Raw genomic sequence first — 13243 nt, forward strand, 5'->3', positions numbered from 1 at the left:
TTTAGATTTAAGAGAAGTAATTTGTTTTACATTAATTTGTAAAAATATAATATATTTATTACAACTTTCTCGTCTGAGAGATCAAATAGGATCAGCAAGTCTTTCTATCTGTTGGTTCTTTAGTCAGCTTTCATAATCTGACCAGTGTCAAACACTTATTATGAGGAATGGTTGTTGATATCATATTTCCTCTAGACCTCCCTGATAAAACACTTGTAAGAGCTGACGAACACAGTCATTGATGACATGGATCTGAATATGCTATGAATCAGTGGTTTGTCTGGTCCAGACTTAGAGAGACCAGGTTTCAAGGTCTAATGCCCAGTCAAAGTGTAGAGGTAGAAAAAATTACTGCCATGAGTGAAATTGAGACAGGGGTACTCCAGTAGTGATTTATTGCAGGTTTGATATAGATTAAAAAAACCTTGCTAGGACTGCCTGTGTTTGTCCAGTGCGCCTTTGATTGCTTTGACATTGCCGACTGCATGTTGGAAGTGAGTATGCCCTAACACTTTCACAGGCCTGGTAGACATTCAAGTAGCAACACACAGCAATATTTATCTCTGACATGGAAAGTACATGCTAAGTGTCGGCAACATGCCGTAAGCATGGTAGTCATGATCATAGCTGTAGGTATGTCCGTAAATGGGCATTCACCGTATTTACTCCTTTGCTTGGAAAAGCACTAAAAGATTCGGAGCATATTTTTATGTTTTTGAAACGATAATTTTTCAGATGAACATTTTTGACATTTCATCATTTTGTGACAGCTTTAAATATGTTTAATGCCCTCTCAAATTCCAATTCCCCAGTGCATATCCCAAGTGAATTTGACCCTTTACTCAGTCTCTTTAAATTAGGTCAGACTCTCTATTTTGAGAGTGTTAAGAATGAACTGTGAACATTTATATGTTTTCATAAGACAGGTTGGTGTCAGCATGTGGTATGAAAGATAGAACTGTTTGCATAAATGCTTATAGAAGCTATTGGGTATCGGATATGTGATCTTGTTCAAACAGTCATCTGATTGTCTAGTGGAGGCCGAGATATTTGTGGATTTTGACATAGGTCTTATGTGAAATATGGTCAGAGTTAAATATAATATGGTTGTTTCTCTAGGGATCATGTAATTTAAGGTTGGTTTTGCCGACGTCTTTAATCTTGTAAGAAAAAAAAGTTGGTCAGGGTTAGAAAGAGAAGATGATAACAATGGATGTCCTTTACAACACAAATATTGTCATACCCGAAATGAACAGTGAGGTTATTGTAGTATTACATTGGGCATATTGTTGATGTATCATGTGTAATTCAGGTTCGAATGAATCCTACGGGGTACCTCTGATCAAAGGCATGACTGTTTGTTGTGCAGAGTCGTGTCCCTTTGCTGTGTCTTGATCTGCTGATGTTTTGAATCTCCTATACGCCATGATATCATGTCAGCATCATACTCATGGGTTTCACCTAAGTGGTAAACCTCTATGACCTGCATCACTCTTTGATTTTCTTCCATATTATGAAGACATGTAGTCACAATGAATGATTTGCAGTTCAAAGAAGCATTAAACCCAACTAACTGACTGTAAGATTGCAAAGTGTATTTGCCAAATGATACCAGAGCTGTCAGGGCCTGATTAAGCTATATAAAACATCCACCGATGCAACCTACTATTGAAAAATGCAACCTAATATTTATGTCTATATGCACCTGAAAATTCTATTTTTTGTCTGACTAACCCTAACCTTTCTTGTCTACACAACATCAACCTGTGAACGCAATACTTTTAAGCTATATGTACCATACTACTTCACTGACCTGTGTGTTATAGTGATGCTCCGTTATCCAAAATGTGTCAATGCATCCCCTGAATGAAAGGACAGACATTAATTCTAGTAATTCTAGGAACATTGCAGTACATTGTAAAACGGACATATAAAAATATCAAAATACTCTTTTCATCCTACATTTCTTTTCTTTTTTTCCCTTAATCTCAGAATAATTTGAAATAAGTAATGTGTGTGGATATACACTGATTAAAATCCTAAAATTAAGTTGGTCACATAATGTATGTCATTTCCACAAATATTCAAGGGAACATACAGTGGCCTGCCTACTGTCATGTGACATCTCCAGAAATTGCACTAAGCCTGACCCTGCTCCACCATAACCTCTAGATCTCAAGAGGCACTTAGGCTGTGCTCCCCTTCCACTGTGATGACTATTGCTCACTATAACTTTAACTATCACTCGTTTACATAGAGGTTATGAAAAGTCCCGGATTTGTTTGGGTTAAACAAAACTGAAACTCTTATTTTCCCTTCCTCTCGAACTAAAACATGATATTGGTGTTGTAAGATTTCTTTAGTGTACTTCAAAGAGAGGTCCTAACTGTGCCGGATTGTCCTGGTCAGGACCAAGAGAAGTTACTAAAGGTTGGCATCATTATTAAGGACTACATTGAATTAGTTTCTACCATTCAGCCACATTGTTATGAAGACTCCATTCCCACATAGAACACAATATTGGTGTTAAAGATTTCCTTAGTGTACTTCAAAGTGAGATCCAAAATGTGACTGTATTGTCTTGGTCAGGTTTGGTCAAGCCTATCACCACCCATTCTTTACTTTTCTATGACAATATCTATGGTAGGAACAATGTCTTGTTTGAATTGCCTTATGTCATCACAAGGTTTAGTCAGTCATGTTTACAGTGCTGGGCCCACCAGCACAAAGGAATTGTAGTTGTACAACTATTGGAAGATGGTGAAAAATATGGTTGGTACAACAGCTGTAGGGCTAAGATTGTTTGTGGAACGAGGGCTTGAGGCACAAGGAGATGATGGTGCTACAACTACTGTATTTCTGTGGAACATGGGCCCAGAGTCATCCCACAGATGACATCCTTACCTTGTCAGCTTGCTGACAGGTTAACCTATTTGGTCATGAAGATCAGAAAGTTGTGGTTTTAATCGCACATTTTATGGCTGCTACATCTATTTTGAAGTATGAGAGCTAAGATATTTATGGTGTTTCAATCACTGGTGCGTGTGGCCCTGGCTGGTAGTTTCATCAGTGTGCACGGATCAAGTAGAACATAGTAATGTTTTATCAAGTAGGCATTATAAGTATGTTTTATGACATGTATAATATGTATGACATTGGTATGTTATAACAAGTTTGGCATGGGTAGTTGTGTAATGTGTGACACCGTTAGGTTACAACAAGTTTGATTTGGGTCTTTTACAACAAAAATTACATGTATGTTATAAAATGTTTGACATGGAATTATACAACAAGTATGACTTGTTAGAAACTACCTGGATAACACGAGTCTAGTAGTCCAAACCAAACTTCATGATATAAATGGTGTCCATTAAAGACTAAGAGAAGTTAATTAAGTTGGCATCATTATAAAAATGTCATCAACAGTGTAGGACCATGAGGTCTGTCAGTTTAACTTTGACCTAAGATAGCTTTGCCACTTTATAAATTTTGAGAACCACTCTCTGCATAGTCATAGATTGATATAAGTAGTTGTTTCTTTTACAGGTAGATTGTGATAAATTCTGTTTAATGTGGCATTGTTTGCAAGCAAAATAGATAATGGAACATGTTTTGGGAATCAAGTCAACCATTTCCCTGGCTAATACTTGGAGAGGGTCAATGAATATTCATCAGCATCACCAGAGCTGCCCAGAAGGTAGCATGATGGCCAAGTGGACTGTATCAGTGTATGATCAGAGCAGGAGGTCATACCGTGCTTCTCTAGGTCAGCTACGACTGGCTAACCCAAATATGTGAACAGTAGGTCACTGACCCTAAGGCTAGCTTACCTTTTGCTGTGGCCCAGTGTCGAAAAGTTCAATGTACTACTGCTGGACCTTGACCTTCAACCTTGGTTTCAATTTAATTTCATGAATTCATGGCATGCAAGTGATTGAATAATAGTTGTGGTCATGTTTTATTTTGAAGTTGGTTGTAATGAATAACATAAGAAAATTAAACAAATAAGGTCAAGTCCCTTTGTAGTTGCATTTCTGGAGGATATTGGTGCAGTTGCTGAAGGCAGCTTTTAAAACTCATTCCGGGTTTCATGAAATGGTTGTAAAAATTGCCTTGCTAAGGATAAGTTAAATCTATGCAATTTTTATACTCTCAATATTTGAAGGTGGTATGGGTGGCACAGTCAGTGGGTTGCATCCCTAAGGTATGCAAGGATCCGATGATCATTGTTTCAAGTCCCAGATTCTCTCTGATTATGATCCTTGGTTGGTGAGCACTTTGGGTTTTCCTCCAGCATTAAACTGACACCCCATGATATAACTTAAATACTGTTCAGGTTTAAACCCAACTTTTTCAACACTTTGTATATGAAACAACAGTAGCAGGCCACAGTCATCTCCTGTTATGTGGGTCAACAACATGTTTGCGTGAACAGTTGCTTCTCCAACACAACGTCAATTATTTCTCAAGGTTTTCATCCCCGTGATGTTCGCGACCTACCCAAACACTGATGTCACAATACACACGTACACTTTCATTATTCAGATGACGCTTGTACAAACACTTGCTCACTTCATTTCACTGGAGTAAAATCTGTCAGCAGTGTGTTATGCACTCTCTGCTCCTGTCTGTGTGTAAACTAGTGCAAAACAGGCCGTCCCAACACAATTAAATGGTTGTGCAGGAATCTGTGTTACGTCAAGTCTGTACGTTTACAGTGTTCACAATTAAGGATGAAAGTTAATGTAGCGTTAGAGATTGGCACTAGTCCTGTGGTCCTTGCCAAACTGCCCAATAATTAAGGTATCATAAGGACTTGTAGAAATTTGCCCTTTTTAGGGGTTTTGCTATATGTTATCATTATAAGGACTAGTGGACTAAAATAGTTAGTTTCTATTGCTGGTTAATAGTACTTGTTATTGCACTAGTGTTAAATATTAAAGATTTATGTGGTACCAAGATTCAAATAATATAGAAAATAAAGGTCAAGGACCCCTGGACCCTCATTAATTTTATTCTCTGCATTTACCAACAAAAGTACAAGATGTGAATCAATCCGGAGCTATCATCATCTCACATGGTTAATTTACTGGCCAAGTTACATGTTTCAACCTGTAAAAGATGCATCCTAAGGTTTTGGCATGTATGATGTTGACTCCAGGCCTCAAAGTTGCGACTAAAATGGTCGCCAATTCAACCTAAATTTCAATTTCTCTAATCTCTCTAAAATTCAGAGGTAGCCAAATGACTAACTTGAAAATATCTTGTGGCAACTAAATTCTATTGCTTCACATTTGAAGACACAAAAATCAATAACAGCTAAATGTGGAAAACATGTCTCCTAATAATTGTACTTGCATATAAGTCCTGCTAAAGTCGACAATGAACAGAAATACATAAATATTAATGTAATTAGTATCTTACTTCAGTTGACAATGCTCATTGGATAAGCAAGGATATAGCTAAATAATCTAGTAACATAAATTACATCATTGCTTGAGTCACAAATAACAAAGATCAAGTACAATTTCCACTAATATACAATTCCAAGACTAATGCTATGACTTGTACATATTATAATAGTTATTTGATAAAAGATAATTCCAAATGCTTTTGGCTACCTACGATATTGGTTTGACTTCTTGATTTTACTACTGGCTACCTGAAAAACAATGCCTGTAGCCATATGGCACTTGGTAAAGATGTAAACTTTGAGGCCTGACTCTAATGACTATTTCATCAATTATATGTCATACATTACATGAAATCATCATTTTGCCCATAATGTATCTGTAATTGATGAGAGTATCATATGTGTTTATTAATTAACCCTGACTTTCGAAGACATTCTTTAAAGGGCAATCAGAACATTTGGAACAAGGCATCAGTGTAATCAGAATGGGAAAAGCTGGTATATCAACAGACTGAGGAAATCAACTTTCCATGTCTTAGTTCTTCTTTTTATCCCCCGCCGCGCGCAAGCGCGAAGCGGGGGATATAGTATTCACGACCGTCCGTCCGTCCATCCGTCCGTCCGTACGTCCCACCTGTTTGTTGCCGCGATATCTCAAGAACTAAACACTGGATTGTCTTCATATTTGGAACTATGGTGTATATACAGACTCCGCAGACACCAGTCGGTTTTGGTGACCTTGACCCCATTTTCAAGGTCACAGCAGGCATATCTGCTTTTGGAGTTGGAAAACGGTGTTGCCGCGATATCTCAAGAACTAAACACTGGATTGTCTTCATATTTGGAACTATGGTGTATATACAGACTCCGCAGACACCAGTCGGTTTTGGTGACCTTGATCCCATTTTCAAGGTCACAGCAGACAAATCTGCTTTTAGAGTTGGAAAACGGTGTTGCCACGATATCTCAAGAACTAAACACTGGATTGTCTTCATATTTGGAACTATGGTGTATATACAGACTCCGCAGACACCAGTCGGTTTTGGTGACCTTGATCCCATTTTCAAGGTCACAGCAGACAAATCTGCTTTTAGAGTTGGAAAACGGTGTTGCCGCGATATCTCAAGAACTAAACACTGGATTGTCTTCATATTTGGAACTATGGTGTATATACAGACTCCGCAGACACCAGTCGGTTTTGGTGACCTTGATCCCATTTTAAAGGTCACAGCAGACAAATCTGCTTTTGGAGTTGGAAAACGGTGTTGCCGCGATATCTCAAGAACTGTACACTGGATTGTCTTCATATTTGGAACTATGGTGTATATACAGACACCGCAGACACCAGTCGGTTTTGGTGACCTTGACCCCATTTTCAAGGTCACAGCAGGCAAATCTGCTTTTAGAGTTAGAAAACGGTGTTGCCGCGATATCTCAAGAACTAATCGCTGGATTGTCTTCATATTTGGAACTATAGTGTATATACAGACACCACATACACCTGTCAGATTTGGTGACCTTGACCCCATTTTCAAGGTCACAGCAGGCAAATCTGTTTTTGGAGTTGGAAAACGGTGTTGCCACAATATCTCAAGAACTAATCGCTGGATTGTCTTCATATTTGGTACTATGGTGTACAGGCGGGGGATATTTCGTCACTCTGTGACAAATACTTGTCTATAATTGTAATTGTTTGAAATTAAGTGGGATTGAGAGATGTTTTTAGGCTCGCTGCTATAATCTTTTAATCTAGGGACCTTCTTAATTTTAAGCTTTTAATGTCGGGGTCATGACAAGGATCCCTTGACTTGCATCCTTAATTTTGAATACTGATAATGAAGCCTTTCCTTACTTTAAAAGACCCCTAAAACATTTCCGAATTAACATGAGCTTTTAAGGTATTTGAGCTCAGTAATCCTCTGTGTAGCCTTGGACCAGTAGGACTGGTTGTGGCGAAGACCTTGACATGCAATCTGCAGAAAGCCCTGGAGCTATAACATGGGAGTGATGTAACCCGATATGACCAATGTACATCAGCCATTAGGGTTTACACTGGTCACCTCACAGGTCATCTGGACACACATCTGTATTGTTAGATTTTGTGATTTACAATACAACCACTGCCTCAGGGTTTAATCCATCATCTGATACTTGATGTGCATCCTACATGGCAGTGATGTGTGGAGAAAGATTTTATATCTCAGAATCTCAGTTGCTGCAACAGTAAACCCTTTCATGTATAGTATATTCAAAAGTTTTTGAAAAATACAAAATAAAATTAGGCCTATGGGGAGGGAAACATGATGATGCAGTATGAAGTAGTAATGTATAAAATCGGATGCAGGTTGTATGAAACATGGTGTTTATACTATATATTCCACTTCATCCTTGGGCACTTACCGTAGTTGGAATGGTAATGGACTACAGTTTTAATTCTCCACATGGGTTAAGAGTTGTAATGTCCTTGTAATATCACTGTGGAATATCTTGACTTGGAGTGAATACCTAGAATGTATAAAGAAGGTGTGTAATGCATTACAAACAGTCAACACATGCATTAAGCATCTTTGTAAATAAGTACTTTTTGAAAAAAAAAAATCTTTTCTTCTTTGATGGTGTCCTTGTAAGAGTTGTGATGTCTTTGTAATATCACTGTGGAATATCTTCACTTGGAGTAAATACCTAGAATGTATAAAGGTGTGTAATGCATTACAAACAGTCAACACATGCATTAAGGCATTAAGGTCTCTGTAAATAAGTACTTTTTGAAAAGTAACAAAACATTTTTCTTCTTTGATGGTGTCTATGGAGTAGTCTGTTGAAAGGTATTTGAACACTTTACCCATCACACCAAGCAAAGTATACCAAAACGCACTCTACATTTTGAACCCGTGTTGATTGTTTGTAAGTATCCAACAAACTGTCAAAGGTGTTGAAAAGGCCTGTCTATGTTAAAGTGGTTGTTTTGTACTCAGTTGTCGCTTAATGAAAACAGTAATTGCAGCCTCCCTCAAACAAGAACATCAAGTGAATTATCAGGTCAGATTGTTTAATGTCAGAATAATTAAATGGCAACCAGTTGGGCCATGTTTTGTTGAACCTGTCAACCCTCCTATTGTGCTTGTACTAATACCTCTAACCTTCTCTCAAGGATTTCTTTACAAGGAACACATTGATAATCGTCTCTATTGAATACATTGCCACACAAAGGTTATGTCAGTGATGGCTGGTCAGTGAGTTGTATTGAGCATTGTGTGCGACCCCATGGATGACCAGTGCACCTGCTGTGTTCCCCACGGCGTGGGGAGAGGTGTTACTCTGGTGGACCTGAGAATAATCTTAAGCTTTGTATGAAGTTTTATTGAATAAAACATGTTACCCTGCATCATTGTTTAGCCCTCGCAAGAGCCAGCTTCAAGGTCATTGGGACCTCATGAATATATGTAACAAGGATGAGATTCAATCTTGTTGGTCCAGTTCTGCATTGGCATGACCTTCCAGCGATAGATTTTGCTAGATATGAATGTGTAAGGACATTTTAAGTAGGACATTTTTCAAGGGCATTATCATTTGAAAAAAGGCTTATAGGACATTTTGGAGGACAATCCATCAATGTTCTTGAAAAAGAACAAATCTTTATTTGTTTGGTTGTTGTTTAACGCTGGACTCAGCAATATTCCCGCTGTATGATGGCGGTCTGTAAATAATCGGGTCTGCACCAGACAATCCAGTGATAGACATCATGAGCATCGATCCACACAATTGGGATTTGATGACATGCATCAACCAAGTCAGCAAACCTGACCAACGGATCCCATTAGTCACCTCTTACGACAAGCATAGTCGCCTCTCACGACAAGCATGCATTGCTTCAAGACCTAGTTTAACCTGGATCTTCACGGGTTGAACCAATCTGAAACCTGAGACGTTTTGTCTTGGTACAATGGAGATCATAAGTGTAAAGTGTCATCTGATTCAAGACTGACTTCTGGATATATTTTCAAAAATAGCTGTGCAATCTGTAATTCATCTTTTATAGGACAATAAGGTTGTTCCTTGCTTTTAGTAGGGATGAGATACTCTCTATCTTGTGTATGATTAACAATGATTATTGTTCATTGCAATAATACTATAGTCTAGGAAATAAAGACATGGAACATTCCTGTGAAAACAATTCTTTCTACAAGATGTTGAAAGACCCATGTGAATTATATTGATTTAAGCTATCCATTATAATTTTGTTGTACGATTTTACATAGCTACCTGAATCATACATTTACTATATTCCCTGTTGTAAGTCAACATTAAGCAACAACTCCTACATAGCATACGCCCCTCCTTAGCTGTGAACTGCAGCTTAGTAACAGGACCACAGAGGCCAAAGCCTAGCAGCCTGATGATATCGGTTTGAATTCATAAAAGTATTTACGGCTGTTAAGACATAAAACCTGTGTGAACTGCTAGACAAAGATTAATCCCTGATATGCTGGAGGGCATACCTGAAATAAGTATAGTAACTGTGTGACCGTCTCCACCTTGGTCCAGCCCCACCACACACTGCTACAGAATAACTTGACAGTCCCTCTTTACAAGTTTGATTGACAGAAGTCCACAGAATGTCAAACAGAAGTCTCCTATCAAAAGACTTGCGGGTCCCACCTTTAGGTTTCTCATAATTGTAGAATAGTTCTTGTACAATTAATCTCTCATTGGTAAACATTTACAAACTATTTCATTGTATTTAACCAGATACACAAATACTTGCTGTACAGCACTTGTACAATTAAACTTTTATTGGTAAATATTTACAAACTATTTCATTGTATTAGAACCAGATACATGTGTGCTGTATATTCATGTTCAAGCCAGCACCATTAAATAAGACACCTCTCCACTGCTACCTGGATGTGGAGGTATTTAGGCTGAAGTTACCAGATAACTTGTCATTGTGGGCCGGCAACACTGGACTCCATGCTGAGTATACAGCCAGCTGACCTGAAATGCTACCTATGTCTGACAACTCGACATAATCCATCCCTGAATCAAGATCTTTACTTTAACTCAGGTCATTAACAAAATTAATGTTCCTATGTCAGCAAAGAAGTAATTAATAAAGCAGGTTATCAGTGCTGAATTGTCTGCATTGTTTGTAAAAGTAGAGCAGTCACACCAAGCTGGAGCTAGTTGTGTGGATAGTACTATCATTACCCTGGGTATTGTATGTCCATGCTTTGGCAGAAGTTTAGTGTTATACAATGGAAAGATCCAGACTAGAATGTAGGTGAAGGGGTTGGTTGACTGCATTACTGAAGGGTCAAATCTACACTCTTGGCTCGAATTCCTGGTCAAATTATGCATGACTGTCACTCTAACTGAAAGATTATGCATGATAAGTTGCCAAACATGAACCAGAGCTCCGTCAAATTGTACTGTTATATGACAGTTCAAAAGGTTAGAAGTATAAAGAACATGGTCGAATAATAAAGTACTGGCCATTCAGTGATAAATATGATATGAATTGTCCATTGTGACCTCATTATATTGTGTTTTGCACTGTTACTCATGAACACTGACTGTGTGATGTTTGCTTAAAAGGGGCACTGATCTAAAGCAATTCCCCGGGACTGGTTGTTGCCTTTGTTATTGTTTTTTCCCGTGAGTACCCGGATGATATAGCAGAAACCTAGACTAGTTCGCAACCTGTGCTGCGCATTTCGTAAGCGCATTTGTCACTTTTATTGATAGTATAAGGGCGTATGGTTTTTTAATGCAAACAATGAGAAGTTTTTGAATTGTGACTAGGTCGTGTTTAATCATGCAAGCAATAGTAACCCCAGAGTTAACTCCCTTTTTGATTAAGTGCATCATATTAAATTAGGGATAAAGTCAAGGTATTCTGTCATAATCCTAAAGTTGAATGTTAAGTGCATCATATTAAATTAGGGATAAAGTCAAGGTATTCTGTCATAATCCTAAAGTTGAATGTTAAGGGGTGCATAGATTAAGACCCTTTAGCAAAAGTGGCCAAAGGCCCAGATACTGCTTTGAGTCCTTGCACTTGCATGAACCATGTAACTGACAGGTCTTGATGAAATGTTTCAGTGAGTTACATTAGAGTATTTCATAGTAAAGCAGGGACATAATCTTAAGCAGCTCCTTGGGCCACATGAATTAATATGCCATGACATAACTTGTGCATTGTCATGTACATACATACTCACTGATGATGTCTGTTGCATAATGCTTCATATTCAGCATTGCAAGACAGGACTTATGTTTTATCGGATAGTGTGACTGTGTTCTTTATTGTGTGTTAAGTGTGCATAGCTACATTTATATCCTGGAAAAAGGAGCGATTTTCAATATTTATAAGAAATAAATACTCTTTGTGCATACACATGCCATGAATGTACTTGGACAAATCCTGTGATGATCTAAAGAGATGATATGTTCTGATGTATTCTTGATGTTTTCAGCATGACCTTGACAACATGGACCGAATTCTGCAAGGAATCATTTCGTCCAACCATCCTGAGCCGATGAAGAAACAGCTCATCGATGCTGTGGCAGTGAAGGGACAGAAGCAGGCTCCAAGCGTCATCTCCTGTGTGCTGGAGTTGGCAGCAGGATGGACACTCAATGGAGAGTCGGAACTGGTGGTTACATCTGGCTTCAAGGTCTACATTGAATGGGCAAAGACCAACATGGCATCAGCTGAATCATTCTTCAACAGGGAATATCTCGTCAACCTCCTGTCGGGCAAGTACAGAAATGAGGCCAATGTGCCTATTCTGCTTCATGAAAACATGAGGCTGCTGAAAGACACTGCAACGGCTCAGGCACATTTCAAGGTCATAGAAGCTAAGGCCATCAGCTATGTGCAGGAACACACAGACTTGAAATGTCTGAATAACTTTATTGTGTTTCTAGAAGACTTCAAGGAATGCATCCCGAAGGGTGACTTCACCAGTAAGTTCTGTGTCACCATCCTTCATGCAATGAGTATGGCAACCATACCAGAAACAGCCCCAGAGATGATCACTTTTGTGAAAGACGCAACACGAATTGGTAATTTCTTGCATCACATCTGGTCCCAGAACAACAAGGACTGCATCATGGACTCTCTGAGGACCATCTTCAACATCATATCAACACCCGACGACTTGGACCCCTGCTTCTGCCTTGGTGCGGTCGTCAGCTTCATCCCACTGGACATGGCCAGCTCGGTGGTGAAGAATGCCATCAGTGATCCAATCATTGATGACTTCAGTATGACATCTGCTGTACAGAGGATGATTGACTGGCTCACCTGGCCAACGGTCAGGAATATCGACCAGTGGGTCATCATGTTCCTCAAAGAGTTGGCAGCTGCTAAAAAGTACACCATTCTGATAACAGTCACAGACAACAAGGTGGAACAGGTGAGTTGGGAGTGTCTCTGAGGAAGGTCTTCCGGGAGATTCCCTTGCACAATTGGTCCCAATGGTTTTGTCCTTACCACGAGGCAGCGATTTTGCTAGAGCATAATGTCTTCAGGACATTTTCATGATTTTTGCATACTTTGATAGGACATTGATCATTATCAATTTTGAACAAATCTTTCAGACATTGTGCATGACAATCAGTTAGTGTCCCAGAAAACGAATCAATCTGAAACCCTGTAAGACTCAGTTGAATATCTTTTTGGAAAACATATCTGTGACCTTGGTGTATCATACGTTAACTACAGGTAAAGATGCTGTCGGTGACATGGCCTCATCAAAAAGCTGAAGAAATATGATGTAACCTTTTGAATATATTGATAATTTTTATCATAGTTTTGAAAAGGAA

The 13243-nt window shown here is 38.7% G+C and overlaps 1 protein-coding gene across 5 annotated transcripts in view; it reads left to right on the forward strand.

Annotated features, from left to right (window-relative positions):
* LOC124146003 (ubiquitin carboxyl-terminal hydrolase 38-like) overlaps positions 1-13243 on the forward strand; it is a 62253-nt gene that overhangs the window by 41104 nt on the left and 7906 nt on the right. For all 5 annotated transcript variants that reach the window (XM_046516018.2, XM_046516014.2, XM_046516016.2 and 2 more), the window contains one exon: positions 11890-12834. In XM_046516018.2, the coding sequence (XP_046371974.1) occupies positions 11905-12834 (930 nt within the window). In that variant the 5' untranslated portion in view covers positions 11890-11904. The remainder of the gene's footprint in view (positions 1-11889; positions 12835-13243) is intronic.

Source organism: Haliotis rufescens, unplaced genomic scaffold (assembly GCF_023055435.1).
Source record: "Haliotis rufescens isolate VD_foot unplaced genomic scaffold, xgHalRufe1.0.p SCAF_7, whole genome shotgun sequence".
NCBI lineage: Eukaryota > Metazoa > Mollusca > Gastropoda > Lepetellida > Haliotidae > Haliotis > Haliotis rufescens.